The sequence below is a fragment of the Danio rerio genome, chromosome 18 (genome assembly GCF_049306965.1).
Source record: "Danio rerio strain Tuebingen ecotype United States chromosome 18, GRCz12tu, whole genome shotgun sequence".
In the NCBI taxonomy this organism is placed as follows: domain Eukaryota; kingdom Metazoa; phylum Chordata; class Actinopteri; order Cypriniformes; family Danionidae; genus Danio; species Danio rerio.
In genome coordinates, this window is record NC_133193.1 from 14267501 (window position 1) to 14289225 (window position 21725).

Genomic DNA, 21725 nt, shown 5'->3' on the forward strand with positions numbered 1-21725 from the left:
ACAATTTCCAGTGTCTCCTTAACAGGTACTGGTTTCTAATGGATAATTAGTATTGCCTATTCAATGTGTATTAGTTTCTAATAAATACGTATTATTATCATCTAATGATTCAAAATAGTTCCTACTGATTATGTACTAGTATCTAATAAATAGAAGTGTCTCTGTAATAGGCACTAGTATCAAATGAATAGTTACTATTGTCTATTACAGAGACACTGCTACTAGTATCTAATGAGTAAAACTATTGCAATTAAGTGTATAATGTTTGGAACTAGTTTCTACTGAATATAGTATCTAATAAATAACAGCATCTCTGTAATAGGCATTAATATTCAAAGAATAATTAATATTGTCTATTTAATAGGTATTAATTTCAATTGAATAAGTACTAATATCTAATGATTAGAGCTATTTCAAATAAGTACTAACATCTAATTATTCAAAATTGTTCCTACTGAATAAGTAATAGTACCTAATGAATAACAGTGTCCCTGTAATTACTATTGTTCATCACAGAGACACTATTACTAGTCTAATGAGTAAAAGCGTCTAATTTTTGGAACTAGTTCCTACTGATTAGGTACTCGTATTTAATGAATAAACTGTGTCTCTATAATAGGCACTGGTATATAATGAATAATTACTATAGTCTATTTAATAGCTATTAGTTTCAACTAAATAAGTACAGGTGTTTAATGATTAGAAATATTTCAAGTAAGTACTAGCGTCTAATGATTGAAAATAGTTCCTACTGAATAGTTAATAGTATCTAATGAATGACAGTATCTCTGTAATAGGCACTAGTATCTAATGAATAATTACTATTGTCAATTACAGAGACACTGTTACTAGTATCTAATGAGTAAAACTATTGCAATAAAGTACTACTGTTTGGAAGTAGTTCCTACTGAATAGTTACTAATATCTAACAAATAACAGTGTCCCTGTAATAGGCATTAATATTAAAAAAAAAAAAAATTATTATTGTATTTATCAGTAGGTAGTTTTAAATGAAAAAGTATGAATATCTAATGACTATAAAAACTTCAAATAAGTACTAGCATCTGACCATTGTAAATAGTTCCTACTGAATAAGTAACAGTATCTAATGAATAACAGTGTCTCTGTGATAGGCCATAATATCTATTGAATAATTACTATTGTCAATTACAGAGACACAACTAGTATCTAATGAGTAGAACTCTTTCAATTATATTAACTATAGTTGATTAGAACTATAATTAACTATAGTTCCTACTAAATACTAGTGTCTCTGTAGGCACTAGTGTCTAATGAATAATTACTATGGTCTATTTAATAGGTATTAGTTTCAAACTATAAGTACTACTATCTAATTATTAGAATTTGTTCAAATGAGTACTAGCATTTAATAATTGGAACTAGTTGTTACTCAATAGGAACTACTATCTAATGATTACTTGCTATTGTCTATTAAACATATATTCGTTTTAAATGAATAAGTACTATCAAATCATTAGACCTAGTTCCTTCTGAACAGGTACTAGTATCTAATCAGATACTAATATTAATCAGATATTAATAGTTCCCAGTTAGACACTTCAATAGGCACTAGCATCTAATGAATATTAACTATTGTCTATTTATTAGGTACTAGTCTCTTTGAATGAGTAGTAGCTATAAACAGAAAAGATAATAGAGTATTTAAAACAATTAGTAACAGTAGCTCCAACACAGATACTTGTAGGTTTACTGGATTCAACATTAAAATGGCTTGCAATAATAATGCAAATAGTGTTTGCAGTAGAGATTGGAGCTCTCAGAAGGGAATTGGCAGTCTTATCTCTGACTTTGTGTCCTTCTCTCCAGCGCTTTTCTTTCCTCCTCCAGTGGATATTCAGTTCACATCAGACACTCAGAGCCCGCTAAAGCGCTGTGTGTTCTCTGTAGGAAATGTATGTTTGTTCAGCAGGAGATAAAGCTCTGGGAGACGTGTGTATGTGTGTGATTGGCTGATTGCGGCCCTCTTTACTGTCTTTGTACTGATTATCAGCTCTTGTGTTAGAGCTAATGTTGATTGCTGCAGCGCTGCAGATGTGCTAGAATATCATCTTTGTTCAGTGCTGTCATATATTGACCTTATTCTTTCTTCACATACGAGCAGAATCTTCACATTGGAATCTTTTTGGCTCAAGACTTCCGGTCTCTTTCTCTACTATTGATTTTTAGCCGTTGAAAACAGCTCAATATGCTGCTTCAAACTGATATTTTCCCATTATATTCCTCTTCTTTTTATGTATAGTCATGAAAACACTTGTTTGTAGAGTTCGATTTCTGTCGTTTATTATTTCGTCATTTCGAAAGTATTATTTCTAAGTTTTAACACAAACGCAAAGCAAGCCCACCTCATTGCAGAATAAGGTCAATTATCTATTTGTTAGGTTTGCAGATTATGACCAAAAAATGGAAACAGTTGATTAGAAAATTGCTGTTACCAGACAAGTCCTGGAACACTGAATTTTTAATAAAATTGCCTTCATTCAGTTTTTACACTTGTTTTAGTTTTGGTCTTGTGTGAAAAAGGGTTAATGTGAATAATTTGATGTTGAAAAACATTTGCTGAATAAACTCTGACATCACACCCATGTGACTAATCAGCTGACTCCATTTTGCTTGCTTTGTTTACTGTTGGTTACTAAGTTATCTGTAACGACCGGGGAGGGAGTGACAGATACAACTTGAGGTAAGATCCAATATGCAGGTTTATTCAGCGTCAGGCAAGCAATGGTCAAATCAGGTACAATCGGGTATATGCAGACAAATCCAAATCGTAGTCGTAAATCAGGCAACAGGTCACAAGGCAGGCGGCTAAACAGGAGAACAGGGAATACAGGGCTAAGGTCTAACACGGAGAAAACAAGACAGGGAAACGCGTTGTAATGTCACAATAAAGCAAACAAGACTCAGCAAACTGGATGGGTTCATCAGTGGCTTATGTATGGATTGCTATCAGTCTATGACAAGGTTCAGGTGGTGAGTGTAATCAAGCAAATGAGTGAGCATGGGTGTCTAGGAGAAGTGCATGTATGAAAATGTAGTCCTGGGATAAGCGGAAGTGTAGTCCAAGCATAGTGGAAACCAGCGATCTTTGGAGAACGATCGCTGGTTCTCGTAACATTACCAATACTACAGGCCCCGTTTACACGAATGTGTTTTCATTTTAAAACCCACAAGTTTTGCTATAGTAATGCCTTCCGTCCACACTACGCCGGAGTTTTTGAGCGCTGAAAACGGAGGGTTTTGAAGCATGTTTAAGAGGCCGTTTTCATTCTAAAACGCTGCTGCTCTGTCCAAGTGTGGATGGAGTAAAACAGAGACATCTGAAAAGGGAGGCGGGGCTTCAGACAATCGCCTCTCTGATTGGGGCTTTTCCTCAATATTAAGTAGCCTACACACAGATCAGTCCTGCATCCTCTCCTTGTAAGTTCAGACTTCGCAAGTTTGATATGGAAAACAAACTCCCGAGGACATGTCGGTAAATCTTCAAAGGGAACAGTGTACTTCATAATCTTATTCACATCATGCTGAATACGTATGTTGTTTCACAATAAATCTTAACAATAAAATGAAAACATGAAATAAGGAACTGCTATTTTAATTTTGATATTAACAACTTAACAGAGAGCAGAAATGTTGAGGCGTCGTGCTGCATATATAAACGTCATCTTTACTGTATGCATATTTATAACAAAACTGAGCCTAAAACATCACTTCTTCCTTTCATTGAAGGAAGAAAATATAAAACATTGAAAATACGAAAATTTTTAAATACTCCCTCTTTGAACACACATTATATTTAGCTAACATTTATCAATTTAAAAGAGAATTTAAAGGCATTACTGTGTTACAGTGTTACATAGGAAAAACATCAAACAGATATCCACAAAAAGTAGCTTCAAAAAGATATCGTTTATATTTAGCATTCATCTCTTTAACCAGCTGAGCTTTAAAAAAAGCTCAAGGGCCCAAGCTTTTCAACTAGTATTAACGACAACTAAAAAGAATCCCTCTTATTTTCCACATCATTTCATTTCAACTGCTTTCATGGCCTTGAGACTAAGCTTCCCCCTTCCTTCTTCACTCAGTTTACCTCTACATAACCCATCTGCCTTTGTTCTGCCACTTTCCCAGTAAACCACATCCTATAAGACAGGTGTCATACATAAAAGTCCTCGCCAAAACCCCACCACAGAGAGAGATTACAGCCAAAAGAAGAGATCATCTCACTGCGTTTCAGTTTCCACAGCAGGCCGATGAATCAGGAGCGCTGCAGTGACCTGGATCCATATGATTTCAGATGCGACTGCAGGTTTCCTCTGACTCGTGTGTCATCCTTCACTGATTTGAGGGATGATTCAACCCGAACGGGACAATGATATGAGCTCGCTCTGTGATTAAACTGCTGTGGTTTTATGCCATGCGGTGAGATCCAACCTGGAGTGTGTGACAAACTTTCAAAACTCAGTGTGTGTGTGTATTGTGTGTGTGTGTATTGTGTGTATTGTGTGTGTGTGTGTGTGTGTGTGTGTGTGTGTTTAGGTGAAAGAGAGCATGTCAGCTTGAGAGAAATTTGTTCTTTCGTACTGTGCAGCTTCCTTCAGCAGGTGAACGAATGCCTCCGCTGAGAGATTGCACAAGTTTTCAACATCTTTTCTCAAGTTTTTATGCCCTCATCTGTTCCTTTTAACCCTTTTATGAAATTATATATTTACACTGTTTATGTAGAAAAAAATGAATTTAAAATTTCAATGAACAATCAATTTAAAAGATCAGTTGAAATGTTGGGTTATAAATATTATATATACATATTCTCAAATTGTATTTCATAATAAAAACACATTTCTTAATAGAAAAAATAATAATAATAATCAAAACAATATAAGTATTTTATTAATTATCGTCATCATCATCATCATCATCATCATCATCATCATCATCATCATCATCATCATATCGTTATTATTTTTATTTATTATTATTATTATAAATATTATTATAAATATTTATAATAATAATAATAATAATAATTATTATTATTATTATTATTAATTATTTGTATTAGTGGTGGTAGTAGTAGTATTACTTTTTTATTATTATTATTATTATTATTAATTATGTATTTATTATTATTATTGTTTATTACTATTATTACTATTAATTATTATTATTTGTAATAATAATTATTATTATTATTATTAATATTTTATTATGTATTAATTATTATCATTAGTCTTTTGGGATGTGTAATAATAATAATAATAATAATAATAATAATAATTATTATTATTATTATTATTATTATTATTATTATTAGTTTTTTGAAATGTGTTATAATAATAACTATTATTATTAATATTATTATTATTATTATTACACATTTCAAAATACTACTAATAATTTATAAATAATAATAATAATAATTATTATTATTATTATTCTCCTTTGAAATGTATAATAATAATAATATTTATTAGTTGTAGTAGTAGTAGTAGCAGTATTGTACATTTCAAAAGAAAATAATAATAATAATAATAATAATAATCATCATCATCATCACCATTATAACACTTTTTGAAGGACTAATACTAATAATAATAATAATAATTATTATTATTATTATTATTATTATTATTATTACTCATTTAAACAATTTTCAGTTTTTTAAATACTAGTACTTGATCATTAGATACTTTAAAGCATACTTTACTCATACCTATTAAACAGATACTAGTTTTTGATTCCATATTTAAAGTTCTTATTAGATACTAACACTTATTGATTAGCTGTGGCAATTCTGACTGAAGTGAAATAACAGTAACAATTTATGTCCTTATATGTTCTGGGTACTTACTATAGCAACTACAATTAATTACATCCAACTACAAACCTAACCTACATTCTAACCATATGTAATTTATTAAAGTAGTTAAAAGAAAAATGTTACAATGTAACAAGGACACCTAAAAACAGATTAATAAAAAAAACTATTAATTAGTAACATAAAAAATGTTATTTAAAATATTTACATGCGACTAATATCTATTAAACGTATATTAATAACTACTGAATACTAGTACCTATTAATAAGAACTAATATCCAAACTACTATGTTACTGTATTTTAAAGTTGCATTGTAAAAAATGACTTTATATTTTACACTAAAGATATATAAATGCAAAAATGTACACATACACCAAGATAAATGGTGCTGTAAATGCAGTATTTTTGCTGTAACTGATTTACAGTAAGTTACTGTAGATTCTCCAGGAAATTGTTAACAGTGTATATCATTTCAAAAGGTACAGATTAAATGTTAAAACAACTTTCCATTCACTATTCAATTATGAGCTCAAGAAGACGAAGAGCTGAAATCTGGATAATTGCTGAAGAAAAATGAATGTATGAAGCAGGAAGCTCAAACTGACAAATGTTTTCTTCCTTTATGTCTGACAAAGGTGTGTTTGAGGATGAGTGCTTTACAGCGGTTCTACCATAATGCATAAAGTATTCATCGAGTCGTTTCGTCCGTTGGGAAGGCTTTAGGAAACAGCTGCACAAAAAGCCAATGTTATGTCCAGAGGTCTCTTACACACCTCAAATCTGATGTCAAAACATCCTTTAGGCCATGTGGAGATAGCAGGAAGGGCCCTGACCTCACTTCCTCTTGCTGTGTGTTTCCTCTTCCTTTCTGCTTGGTCAGTGATCTAAAACTTGTCATTCAGAGTCTTATTCATTCTTTAAAAAGATATTTATACTACAACCTGGATTATTTCAGTTATCTAGCCTTTTTTTGGGGGTTGTTTTGCCGGTGAGTTTAGCTTTTCATGACAGCACTGATGGTGGGCTGAGCAAATTCTCCTCACAGCAGATGATTTATAAGCTCTTTGAGGCCCCGTTTACAATAGTACGTTTTAGTTTTAGAACGGCGTTTTAGAATAAAAACGATCTGCGTCCACATTAGTGTTTCACCCAGCATTTCTGAACAACTCTCCGCCTACACCAAACCACTGAAAACGCACATCACGTGACCACACACACACACACTCTAGCATAAGCTGCAGCATATCTAGCCAGATGAGAGCTGTGCTTGTCAGACTGTTCATTAAGGATCTACCGCTGGATCCAATCTTACTATATTAGTTAAACGTGATATTTAATTCATCTTGTCTATTTCGAACAACATATTTCCTGACTTTGGTTTTTTGAATCTATAACTTGTTCTCAGGTAACGTGTTTTGGCTGAGCGCAAAGAGAAGTTATATATATAACGTTCTGTATAATGGGGAAAAACTGAGACATCTGAAAACGGAGGCGGGGCTGCAGATATTCGCCTCTCTGATTGGGGCTTTTTCTCAATATTAAGTAGCTTACACACAGTTCAGTCCTGCATCCTCTCCTTGTAAGTTCAGACTTCACAAGTTTGATATGGAAAACAAACTCCCGAGGACATGTCGGTAAATCTTTAAAGGAAACAGTGTACTTTATAACCTTATTCGCATCATGCTGAATACATAAGTTGTTTCACAATAAATCTTAACAATAAAATGAAAACATGATATAAGGAACTGCTATTTTAGTTTTGATATTAACAACTTATGCCTAGTTCAGACTGCGTGATTTTAGCCCTGATTTTGGCTCGCCAACAGGTTTTGAGAAATCGCCGACAAATGCCTGAAATCACAGGCAAATCGCTGCTCGTGCACGTGAGTGACAATTACACAGTATGAACTTTCAAAGACGCGATCTGAGAGAATCGCCGATGAGTCACTGATGCCTGTGAGATATTTGGCGTGCTAAATATCTGGAGCTGTCGGCGATTCAAATCATGCCATGTGAATTGAGTTTTGACTGAAAATAACATCAGCCATCGCCTACAGCCAATGAGAGAGCAGCTTTCACTTGTGTGTGCGTATGTGTGTGTGTGTGTGTGTATACCTGCTGCAGGCCAGCGGGAGGCTGGGGGAGAAGTTAAAAGCGTTCTTTTTCGGTTTATTTGGATCCACGAAATGTAGGAAAAACCAGTGGAGGTTTGACAGGACTCAGGAGCAACCGTATCTGTTTGACGTTTCATACAGAAAGAAATTAATTTATTATCAACGTTGAGGAGAAATGGCTAATTCCCTTTAAACCCAGGTGAGCAAACATGTACATGTTCTACCCCATTAAAGGCTTCTTTCTCATTATGTAGTCAATAACAAAAGATATACGATGTGTTTTTGGCCATGAGACGTAGTTTGGACGAAGTTGTCGGCGATTCTTCCTATAGTAAAGTCATGGGATGTGAATGTCCCTGTCGCCGATCCATCTTGCAGTGTAAACAAAGCAGCGACAAAACGCTAGCCCAGATAGTCATGCAGTGTGAACACATCTGTGACACGACTACTTTTAAAATCATGCAGTCTGAACTCAACATTAACCGAGTGCAGAAATGTTGAGGCGTCGTGCTGCATATATAAACGTCATCTTCACTGTGTGCATATTTATCACAAAACGGTATCACTCGATTGACAGCCGAGGTCAATCGAGTGATTTCAGAGAGGGCGCAGAAAGACTCGGAGTGGATCAGCTGTTTAATGGCCTGAATCTCGAGGCGCTGCATTCACCGTGTGTTCAGCGCAAATGTCCGCTAAATGTAAAATATAACACTGTATCCTTAATCACCAAAGAAGCTCACATTTACTCATTTTAAAATGAAACTGCACCTCATGACAAGGAACGGTCTGCCGTCATTTTTAAATAATTTTGTAATTATTGCACAAATATGAGTAAGTCATTACAGCATTAGTTAGATAGTTGTTTCTGGTTTTTGTTAGTGCTAATTGATGTTGTTATCAAATACAATCAATCTGTTAATATACAATTTGCAGTGGTGCTCATTCATTTTTGGTGGGTGCTCCTACATTTTTTTCTGGTGCTCCTAGATTTTTTATGGTGCTCCTTATTTTTTTTTTTTAAGTTGGGAGCACTGGTGCCACCAGGTAAAAAAGTTAGTTTCAAGCTATGCCTTGGACAAATACAGTTTGTTTGTTTGTTTATTTTTTTTCATTGTCCTGTCATTTATTTACAGTGTAAAATTACTTATGTTTAAATGTCAAAAAGGCGAGGCAGTGGCGCAGTGGGTAGTGCTGTCGCCTCACAGAAAGAAGGTCGCTGGGTCGAACCTCGGCTCAGTTGGCGTTTCTGTGTGGAAATTTGCATGTTCTCCCTGTCTTCGCGTGGGTTTCCTCCGGGTGCTCCGGTTTCCCCCACAGTCCAAAGACATGCGGTACAGGTGAATTGGGTAGGCTAAATTGTCCATAGTGTATGAGTGTGTGTGTAAATGTGTGTGTGGATGACTCCCAGAGATGGGTTGCGGCTGGAAGGGCATCCGATGTGTAAAAACTTGCTGGATAAGTTGGCTGTTCATTCTACTGTGGCGACCCTGGATTAATAAAGGTACTAAGCCGACAAGAAAATGAATGAATGAATGAAATGTCAAAAATAGTCACTTATTTTTAAGCACAAAGTGAGAAATGGACTATTGTTTGTTTTTAATATTATTATGTGCTGTATTAATTGGTTACTGAGTAGCAATAAATAACACTGTAAAAAAATAAGGAGTTTTCATCTTATTTTCTAAACCAGTGGTGTTTGAAATTAATGTACTGTATGCATAATAATCGTTATAACCGTGAAACCGTGATTATTTCTCAGATTATAATCGTACAACCAAAATCTGTAATTGTTGCATCCCTAATGGCAATATAACTGCTGTGACCAAATCCAAATGCAGATTTTGGCTCTTCATTCATTTCTTCTGCAGAAAGTAAGACTGAAACTACTGACGGACTAGTTTCAGTTTTGTCGATCTTTGAAACTTTTCAGCACGTTTACATTCACAAACACCAAATATCCAAAAAAGCACTTTAAATCTGTGCAGGAACAACAGAATATATCATCTTTATCACATGGATGCGTTCAGTGCCAGATTCCGATTTGGTCTGTCAAATCTGTGAAAAATAAAGCACGGCAGAGGAAGCAGATAAGAGAAGAAGAGGGCAGATGTACAACACTCGTTCATCTCAGATAGACAAGATAATGCCAAGAAGAAAAGCCAGCCTCCTCCGTCTTCCAGAGCGAGTGCTTTTTATCCGGCAGCAGCTTGAGCATTCGACTTTAAAACCTGATTAAAATGTTGCAGCCTTGGAGGAGGCACAGATAATAAAAAGCGAAAAAGACAGAAATGAACTGAAGGAAGAAAATGGAGACGGTGACACCGAGAGAAGCTTCTCTGTGCGTCACTCGGGTTATCTGGAGGACAGTGAGGAGAAAAAAAAAACTATTTCTTGTAAGTCCTCCCAAAGCCTCTTTTATGATCAGCTCCTGCCAACTCAATTAAGCAAACACATTGCAAAGCTGTCTCGCTCTAATGCAACAGGAAGATACGGGATGCTCGCTCCTGGACTTGGCTAACTTATTAAGCAAGATTTCAAATTCAATTATGCAGTTTAACGTCGGCCCAAATGAACAAAACCATTTCAGCGCTGGCGTTCGCCTGATGCAACTGTTATTTAGCAGACGCTTTTTTCAAAGTGAATTGCATGCTCACTTCTGGGAAAGGCTTGTGCTTAAGGGCAAAGTGGGTATGAGTCCTACAAAAAAATCTCTTTCACTTCATTTTTTCCAAAATCCATTTTTCAATTCTGCTTTTATTTTTTTCATAAAAATAAATGTATAAAATAATAAATTAACAATCATTGAATAAATACAATTATTTAGTTTTTTCTTCTCTCTCAATTCTGAATTCCATTATGATTAATTCCAGTTATAATTAATTAAAATACCAAAAATAGAGTGCATTATATATAAAGATCTAATTAATCTAATTAATGATAATTTTTCATAAGATATTAAATTAATTCTAATAATGAACCACAATAAACTATAATAGCATGTAAAAATATAATACAAATTTAAAGTTTATAATATAGAATTATGAAATTCTGTTTCATGTCTTAAATAAATACAATTAATTCATTTTTTCCTCTCTTTTACAGTTTAAACATTTCTGAATACCCTTATGATGATATTTTAATTTAAAAAAGCAGGCCTAATTGATTAACATAAAAAAGAGTGCATTACATGTATTTTATTAAAATAATTGTTATTTTATTTATCATATTTTTTTTACTTTAAATTTTCCCCCCAAAAACATTGAATAACTACATGAACATCTAATTAAAATATTAAATAATAATATTACATAAGATATGAAATTAGTTCTAATATTCGGTTTCATGTTTTAAATGAAAACATTGAATTAGTTCTTTCTCCTCTCATTTCTGAATTCCATTATGATTACATTTGAATGATAAAAAGCTGGTATAATTGATTAAAATAACAAAAATAGAGTGCATTATATTTATTTGAATCTGAAAATATGTATTATTATAATTTTATTATATATTTTATTTCATTATAAATTTTCATTTTATTTTCATAAATTCATTCATTTTGTCATAATTTTTTTAAACTTTAACCCCCAAAACTAACTACCCCCCCCCAAAAAAAAAGAATAATAAACATTAACATCTAATAATAATATTATTATTACAATATAATAATAATATTAAATAGGATATTAAATTAATTCTAATAACAAAATTAACTACAAAAAACTATATTACCATGTAAAAAATATAATATAAATTTAAATTATATAATGCACTTTTTATTTTATTTTTACATTGTGTCTTGTTATTTTCTATACTGTATAAAAAGTTAAATGATTAGCAGTAAAAAATGTGTATATATATATATATATATATATATATATATATATATATATATATATATATATATATATATATATATATATATATATATATATATATATATATATATACTTTTTTAATAACAAATTATCTGACCTTAAATAGGTGATCAACTTGTTTTTTACCATTTTTTTTAAATTCCTTACATTTATATAGAGCTTTTCTGGACACTCAAAGCACTTTACACATTGGGGGGAGAATCTCCTCATCCACCACCAGTGTGCAGCATCCACCTGGATGACGTGCTGGGAGCCAAATTGCAGCAGACCGCACACAAGCTGATTGGTGGAGAGGAGACAGAGTAATGAAGCCAATTATGATAGGGGGATGGTTAGGATCCCTTGATGGACAGAGATACCAGTGTTAAACCCCTACTGTTTATGATTGACATCCTGATGATTTTTTTTAACGACCACAGAGTCGGGACCTCGGTTTAACGTCTCATCTAAAAGATGGTGCTAACTGAGCAGTATAGAGTCCCCTTCACTATACTGGGGGTTTAGGACGCACACAGTATGCAGGTTGAGTGCCCCCTGCTGGCCTCACTAACACCACTTCCAGCAGCAACCTAGCTTTCCCATGTGGTCTCCCATCCAGGTACTGACTGGCCACAGCCATGCTTAGCTTCAGTGGGCAACAATGAGAGAGTTGCAGGGAGCAAGCTGCTTTTAAATGACTCCACATGCATCTTCAGTTGTTCCCAATCATTTCTGAATGCATTTGAGGCAGCTTACCTCTTCGTTCTCGATCTTCAGTGTGGTGAGGCGGGATTGAAGCTGCTGGAACCTCAGGAGGAGCTCAGCCTGAACAGGAGGCTGTGCCGTGATCTGACAAACCTGATGAACAATAAATAGATAGAAAAAGCTCCAATTACAATAAGGCAGCAGATAAAGAACATGTTTTAACAGAATCAGAAAGCTCTGGTTTAAACAAATAATTAACACCAGAGACAAGCATTATACTATAAAGTGGCCTCCACAAATATTGGCATCCTTGGTAAATAAAGTATAAGCAAAGAAGGTTGTTAAAAAATGCCTTTCAATCTTGAGCTCCAAAATAAAGAAAAAAAATCTATCTATGGAGTAAAACATATCAAAATGTTAAACAATAAAGATTTTTCCCCAGCTTTTTTGCTCATATTTACCAATAATAGTGGACACAGACTCACATACAGTAAAACCCAAGCACATTTCACCGACCGAGAGAGACTTTGGGCATGACCACAAAACAACAGGTTGTAAACCATGTGCAGACATGATATCAGTGACAAAAATGGCCAATTAGAGAGAAAAAATCTAATAAAGTCAGCTTGGGGGTGAGAAATGCAGGATGATTTGCTCTCAGAGCTCTGCATAAACTCTCCACTGCCAACTGAGACACAATAAAAGAAGGATATGAAGCAATCCTGACCACATATGATTCAGAATTTCATTAAGACGCTTTTCTGCACTCTCTATCCAGTATGAGCTCATGCATTCACTCCCCGGGCCAAAACTAGATTAACATGAGGATAATGGACGGGCCAGTGGATGAGGCATGGGAGACATGCTAAAATGAAACCCATCGCCTGCTTATAGGTTAGTTGGAAGGTGAAGGACGTTGGGTCATTTCTATTATGCAGAACATCATGCATTTTTAAGAAATTAAAGCTTTAATTCAGAAAAAGGTGCTTTAGTCAACTGTAAAGATATTTAGAATGTTAGGAGTTATTTATATGTTTGAATCAAGTGGCAACCTCCCGCTCTCCCTTGTGAAGCAAACATGAAAGTGACAGGAACTGCATCTCATCAAAAGGCCACTGGGGGCTGGCACCAAAACAGAGCAAATTTCTATTGACTCCAATGTTAATATGGCCAACTTTACAGCAGAAAAAAAAGGTGTTTACAGCCTGGCAGGGCCGGAGCAAGCTGAACTGCCGCTCTAGACAAAGGACGGTCACACCGCCACGGGTGGTGAGGGTAGTGTGGGGAGGCCGCCCTCTCTATTCTACTGCACTAGACGCGGATATAACTGAGGGCGTGGGTGGTAAGGTAGTGTTGCAGACGCCGCCCTCTTTATTCTGCCGCCCTAGACGCGGATATAACTGAGGGCGCAGGTGGTGAGGGTAGTGTCGGGGACGCCGCCCTCTCTATTCTACCGCATCAGATCACGGAACTCACCACTGTTTACTGAGTGTAACTACAGATATAGGAACACTGGAGGATTTTAAAGCTGCGATTCATCAGCTGGTTTATCTATAAGCTGACATACGAGCGATCCGCTGATGAGTCTTGGCATTAAAATGCTCCAGTATCCCTGTATCTGTGGTTACACTTCAGTAAACAGCGGTAAGTTTGTTGAACTGATGAGCTTCACGGCCAATCATAGCCATTTCTGTGCTCAACAGTGCTCAAATGCTAGCGAGAAATGGACGTTTTTAAAATTTCAGTATCGATTGGTACCGAATTCCAGTATCGTGACAACCCTAGTATATAGCTAATATTACTCTTCATGACAACTGTGAGGGGGTGAATTTTATTTATAACTCATCCGTTTTATATATATTAAGCCTCAAAAGTCTCCATAATTAGGGGTGTGGTTACTTGAGTGTCCACTTGACACTTGGAGTGGCCACTTGAGGGTCTCTGTTGGTCACTGTCACCATCATGTCAACTCACAGTGAGTAGAGCGATCGCCTCACAGCATGAAGTTTGCTGATTCGAGCCTCAGCTGGGTCAGTTGGCATTTCTGTGTGGAGTTTGCATGTTCTTCCTGTGTTCGCATGGGTTTCCTCCGGGTGCTCCGATTTCCAGTCTGAAGACATGCTCTATAGGTGAATTGGGTGAGCTTAATTGTCCTAGAGTATGTGTGTGAATAAACAAGAGTGTATGGATGTTTCCCATACTGAGTTGCTGCTGAAAGGGCATCGGCTGCATAAAACATGTGCTGGATTAGTTGGCGATTCATTCCATTGTGGCGACCCCAGATTAATAAAGGGACTAAGCCTTGATCTAAAGGTTGACATGCCTGGCAATTTAAAATAAATACGCCAAACATTATAGTATAAAATATAGTATGACATATCATTAATGTCTTAAACTGAAAAAAAAAAACAACTATATTCACATCCCCAGTTTGAGTTTACATTACAAAATTGTAATTAAAACTGACCTCGTCTCCCATATGTGCCTGAAACTCAAATTTGACGGGAGGGCAGAAGGCGGTCGGGTACATTTCCATGAAGCGCTGGCGGTCACTACGGGGGTCCAGACTGTCCACTGCGTTCTCTATGATGTCCAGGCCCTCGTGACGGGACGTCTCCAGGTTATATTCGGCTGAGAGGTAGGTCCGCAATGCCCGGTTCAGAGAGGCATGATATCCCAGATCACAACACTGTACAGGAAGAAAGGGAGGGCATAAAAAGGAGAATAAAAAGTCACTAATTAACAATGCAGGTTATGAGATTTCAAGAGTGATTCAAAATGATTCTTCTTTTATCTGTATTTTACTTGTAATTCATCCATTAAAAAGGATGCGGTGTTATTATTGATGACTAAATAAAAAAGTAAAATTAAATATAAAATTAAAACAAAACCAGATTTAATGCATGCTGGCAAAATAAAACATTAGTTATACTAAAACAGCACTGCAAATGGGTTTCTCAAATCTGTAAGTAATATCCGCTGCATTCATTTAATAAAATGATCAAGATGAAGAAAAACAATGAGGAAATTATCCACATTGTGTGTGCAATTGCTGGTTTTTGTATAAAATTGCCATATTGCCTTTAACAATACAAAGTTTACAATACACAAAAAATAACAATAGACAAAAAAAATAAATACATAAATAAAATAAACCAAAAATAAAGCAAAATTAAAATAAAATAAAATAAAATATTTTGCTCACAGACTTTAATATTTTTTTCAAATTTTAGTTGGGCACTAAACTAAACTAAACTGAACTAAACTACAATATCACTCACAGAATATTCTGTATGCCAATTTACCATTAACAATAAACAAACTTTACACAGTTAAATTAAATAAAAAAATATACAAATAAAAATAATTTCAATTAAATGAAATTATAAAATATCACTAACAGAATTTTCAGTGTGCTAATTTGCCATCAACAATACATGGTTTACAATACACACAAAGAAACGATACACAAAAATAAAATAAAATAAAATAAAATAAAATAAAATAAAATAAAACAAAATAAAATGAAATAAAATAAAATAAAATAAAATAAAATAAAATAAAATAAAATAAAATAAAATATTTTGCTCACAGACTTTTAGATTTTTGTCAAATTTCAGTTGGGGACTAAACCAAACTAAACTAAACTAAAATATCACTCACAGAATTTTCTGAATGCCGATTTGCCATCAACAATACACAGTTTACAATACACAATAAACAATACACAACAATAAAATTAAATATTACCGAATTTTCTTTATGCCAATTTGCCATCAACAATACAAAAAGTTTAGACAATAAAACACAAATTGTCAAAGGTGGAAAGTTATTTGAAGACAGCATAAGCAATAATTTAGCTGCCGTTTTAACAGTAAAGTGCATTATAATATAGTGTGCCAGTAGTGACAGCTCTTTAATAGTCTAAACCAACAACCTCTTGGTTAACAGCCAAGATTTGTCAGCACTAGTCTCCGATAAGCAAATGTCAGGACTTCCTCACAGCTGATATCTGACATTCCAAACACATGAACAGCACCGCACGTGATATCCAGTACCGCTCTATTAAAAACTGCTGCTTTGGGAATATTTGTGTCTCAGAGTCTGACCCAACATACACTGACTGCTCTTTTATAAGCCCTCAAGGACTAAAAAAAGTCTGATAGCCTAAAATAAAGTGATTTTTATTGCATAATAAAAATGCAACAAAATAAAATGCAACGCATTCAAATTAAATAAGATAAAATATTAAAATGCAATAAAATAAAATAAAATAAAATGCAATAAAATAAAAACAAATAAATAAAATATGACAGAATTTAAAAGATGCAATAAAATGTAATAAAATAAAATAAAAAATTATAAAAAAAAAAATTTTAAATAAAAAAATGCAATGCAACCCAACACACACTAGTTTGTGTACTGCTCTTTATAAGCCCTCGAGGACTAAAATAGCCTGATATCCTGGTTGTTTTGAGGATAAATGCGGGCTCTGATACAAGAGTTCCAGGGAGCTAAATGTCCTGGATTTCTGGATCGTCCTTGGAGAGGTGATTTCAGATCTGACTGTGCATTTTCACTGCAGGATCTGCCAGATCGCAGTACACTTTCATCTGATTTAATTATCTCAATAGCCTGCGCTGCATGCTGATTGTTTTAATAGTTTTTTTGATGGCCAGTTTTCATTAAAACGCTGCAGTCTCTTGTGCCAGAGATCAAACTGAGTCACATTGTGAACTGACTTAAGAGACAAATGATGACACAGCAGTTTTTTTTTTTTTTTTTTTTTTTTTTTACGAACCTGCTTAGGGCAATTTGCATTATATGAAATGTAATGCAATTCAATAAAATAAAATACTGTGCAATAAAATACAAATTAAATTAAAATAAACAAATTAATATAATAGGAAAAAATAAAAAGTGCAATAAAAAAATAAAATGCAGTAAAATAAAAATAAACAGAAAATGCAATAAAGTAAAATGCAATAAAATTAAACAAATAAGACAAAATAAAAAGTGCAATAAAATAAAAATAAAATGCAATGCAGTAAAATAAATAAATAAATAAAATAAGACAAAATAAAAAATGCCAAAAAATGAAATCCAATGCAGTAAAACAAAATAAAGTACAATAAAAATATTAAAACCCAATAAAATCAAATAAAAATAAATAAAACAAGACAAAATAAAAATGCAATAAAATAAAATGTAATGCAATAAATAAAAATAAATAAAATAAGACAGAATAAAAATGCAATAAAACAAAATGCAATGCAATAAATAAAAATAAATAACATAAGACAGAATAAAAATGGTATAAATTAAAATGCAATGCAATAAAATGCAATAAAATATTAAAATGTAATATTTAAAATGCAGTAAAATAAATACATATATAAGACAAAATAACAACTGCAATACAATGCATTGCAGTAAAGATAAATAAAATAAAATAAAAAATTAAATGCAATAAAATAACAAAATTTAAATAAATAAATAACTAAAAAAGGCAAAATCTAAATAAAATAAAATAAAATGAAACGCAGTAAAAATATTAAAATGTCATAAAATAAAATAAATAACTAAAAAAGACAAAATTAAACAAATTAAATAAAATGCACTGCAGTAAAATAAAATAAAACAATATTACAATGCAAAAAACAATAAATATATATGAATAAAAAGATAAATTTAAAAAATGCTGTAATAATATAAAATATTGCAATAAAACTATGCAATAAACTATGCAATAAAATTTTAAAAATTATATAAAATAACTAAAATGCAATATAATGGAGTAACGAAACAAAACAAAACAAAACAAAACTAAACTAAACAAAACAAAACAAAACAAAACAAAACAAAACAAAACAAAACAAAACAAAACAAAACAAAACAAAACAAAACAAAACAAAACAAAACAAAACAAAACTAAACTAAACTAAACTAAACTAAACTAAACTAAACTAAACTAAACTAAACAGGAAATTAGCATCATGATATTTCATCAAATCTACAGTGCACGTTTTGGTTATGTAAATGTGTGCAAGCTTTACAATAGAAAGTCGGACAAGGTCAAGTTCGTTCTCCTCTAAGGAAATGTCTATTGACTAAACTGACTGTGCATGCATACTGTATCACCCAAACAACTGTCTCTTGCCAGCCCTCTGCAAAGATTGTGTTTTTGTGTTGCTGATGAAAATGATATCACTGGATGCTTGGTTTATAAATAAATGATGCTGACAGGATTTGACAATGATTTAGGCAAGGCTGCAAAAAAGTGAAGTAGAAGCATTTAGTAGGATCAAACGTAAAAAAATGTACATTTTAACATACAGCAGCTGACCTAAAACACACTCACAGGCGGCCTGATTAACAGAAAAGTGGGTTTTGGGGCCAGGTGCTGCTTATTCAATACTCAGGATAAAAAAAAATATTCAAGAGTCTGGGGCACCTTTAAATATACTTCAATACAGGACAGCAGCAATTTCCAATATATAGTAAGAGATGCATGCTTCTGACATGTCCAACAATAAAAAGGTATAACTGAAACCTTTTCACGCTTATTTTTATTTTTTTAATTTTTTAGTTTATCACAATCTTGCATTTTTTTTCTTTGCAATTGCAAATTTACAGGCAATCAAATCCCACAACTCTTAGAAAATATTGCAATTCTGAGGGAATAAAGTCAATTTCTGAGATGTAAACAAACAATTCTGAGAAAAAAATCTGAATTATGAAAAGTAAATAGACATGTCTGTGGAAAAGTACAGATTTTTGAGATTTAAAAAAAAAAAGATGAAACAAAATTTGAAAGGGAAACAAATTCAAAAAATGTACAATAAATTCTAAATTCTGAAGGGGAACTCATTCTGAATTCCAAAATGTATATGGGCAATTTTGAAACAAATAAATAAATTTAGAACTATAGAATGCAAATAGACAATAAAAAACAATCATTTTACATTTAAAAATATTTGCAAATTTTACACTCGAAACGATAAATAACTTTGTATTTAAACTTAAACTTTTTGCACTGTTTCTCAAACCAGCCCTTATTAAAAAGTAGTAAACAACGTGTGCTTCAGAAGTTTTAAACAATCATTTTCTTTATAACTCCTCAATGTATCATCCTTAATGTATTTTTCTGACTCTTAATGTGCAGGAAGCTGTTAATTCTTCATTTGTGGATCTTTTTTAATGTTTCACTAAAGAAATTAAGCTCATCTACATCTTGGGGTTTGAGAGTGAGCAAAGAAACCTACATTATATATATAAATATATATATATATATATATATATATATATATATATATATATATATATATATATATATATATATATATATATATATATATATATATATATATATATATATATATTTATATATATATATATATATATATATATATATATATATATATATATATATATATATATATATATATATATATATATATATATATATAAATATATATATATATAAAATGGGATAGTAAGGAGTTTGATGTCATTTTATTGGTAAAACCTTTTGACCTCTGTTTTTGTGTTAGGTAGTTAGGGAAGTGAATTGTAATTTCTTTTCCTTTATTTTTTTATCAGGTAAGTTAAATAAAGGACATAAAGGAATTTTGGTTTGTTATTTTGGCCTTGTCAGCTCCCGAATTCAAACCCCAATAAATCTTTGACTTCATTTTCGTAGTCTTGTCTTTCATGTTGTGCACCATCTCTAGATGGTGCGTAACAACTTGTTAAACTTTGTTGGCTTTAAGTAAAATAATTAGATGGTTGTTGTCTGATCCTAAACTGAGCCTACGACTGTTTTGTTAGGTTTGTTTTAGTTTGGATGGATTTTTGTTAGATTAGTTAGTGTTTTGCCACCTGTGTAACTGAGTTTTTGTAGTTTAATTAATTTAATTTAATTTTAGTAGTTTAATTGTAGTTTAATTTTTGTAGTTTGTAGTTTAATTAGTTTAGTTCAGGTGTCATGTACACTAAAGATCTCATTTTTATTTTCATTATTTCTTTTTGTCGCCTAGTTCAAACTTTAGATTTAAGGACTTTTTGTTTTGTTAATTTCTTTGATTTGGTTTACACTCGTTGTTTTTGTTTAAAGAGAATAATTGTAAATGTTTATTTCTTTTTTCCATTTATTATTGTAACATATTGTTTAAAAAAGGCTTAAATAGAGAATTGATCTCAGCCTCATCCTTGATCTGACACCTGTCTCACCTAAATGTTACAGCATCCCACTTAAACATCTTAAACTTGTATCACGTGAGTATAAATATGAAAAATGTACACAATTATTAGTGAATAAGACCCAATATGTTTTGCTTGTCTAGAAAATGCTTCTTGATTCAAGAATTTTTAGATATTTGAAACAGAAACAAGACAAAAACTCTCAAGTTAGAAAAGCATTTTGTGCAGTGTGGTTGTTAGGAGACACAGAAATATATTAAGTTGAAGAAATGTGTCTTTTTTCAAGCATCTCGCTGCTGTCAGACGCACCTGTGTTAAAGTCTCGAGAGCTTAAATCTAAATGTGATGTTGACAGATCTCTCGCTGAGGAGTCTATGCATTTCTTTGATCAAAGCCTATGCAGACAAAGTTTTCGATACAACTGTGAAAACGGCAACAGTCTTTGTCATATTTAGCTGTCCCAGCAGACCCCAGGTCAGTTTGAAACTCTATTTATAACTGCCCTACTTGTCACACACAAAGTTTCTTCACGAGAACAAGAAAGTCTCCTTTTCTTTTCCAGCTACTTACGTCTATTAAATCAGACAAGTCGTGGATGTAATACTTGAAGATTGAAGCATTAGTGGCTTCCAGCGTCAGCAGGTATTCGTTCCGAGCTTTGATCGACTTCAGCTTGTTCTCCGAATACTTCGCCTGCCTCTGATGAGAGAGACAGAAAGTAAAAATAAAATGTGAGAAATATATAAAACATGCTTTTAACTAAGTCTGTTTCTACAAGATTTCTGGTGTAAATCCTTCAAAAAAATAAGCCAATGAGGACAAAAAAGCATATAAACTGCAAAAAAATAAGTCTTCATATAGATTATACTGTATATACATGTATGCGATTACTAAAATATCTTGCTCATTTCCTGTTTCAGTGAGGATATTAGTAACATTTAGAGGCATTTATCTCGACTGACTGACCAACAGACAGTGACTCAGACTA

At 32.8% G+C, this 21725-nt stretch overlaps 1 protein-coding gene across 6 annotated transcripts in view; it reads right to left on the minus strand.

The window, feature by feature from the left end:
* The window catches only part of srgap1a (SLIT-ROBO Rho GTPase activating protein 1a), a 177904-nt gene that overhangs the window by 61765 nt on the left and 94414 nt on the right, over positions 1–21725 (minus strand). For all 6 annotated transcript variants that reach the window (XM_073929905.1, XM_017352030.4, XM_017352032.4 and 3 more), the window contains exons 6-8: positions 21308–21436; positions 15003–15224; positions 12587–12688 (exon numbers count right to left, since the gene is read on the minus strand). In XM_073929905.1, coding sequence (XP_073786006.1) covers positions 12587–12688; positions 15003–15224; positions 21308–21436 — 453 coding nt within the window. The remainder of the gene's footprint in view (positions 1–12586; positions 12689–15002; positions 15225–21307; positions 21437–21725) is intronic.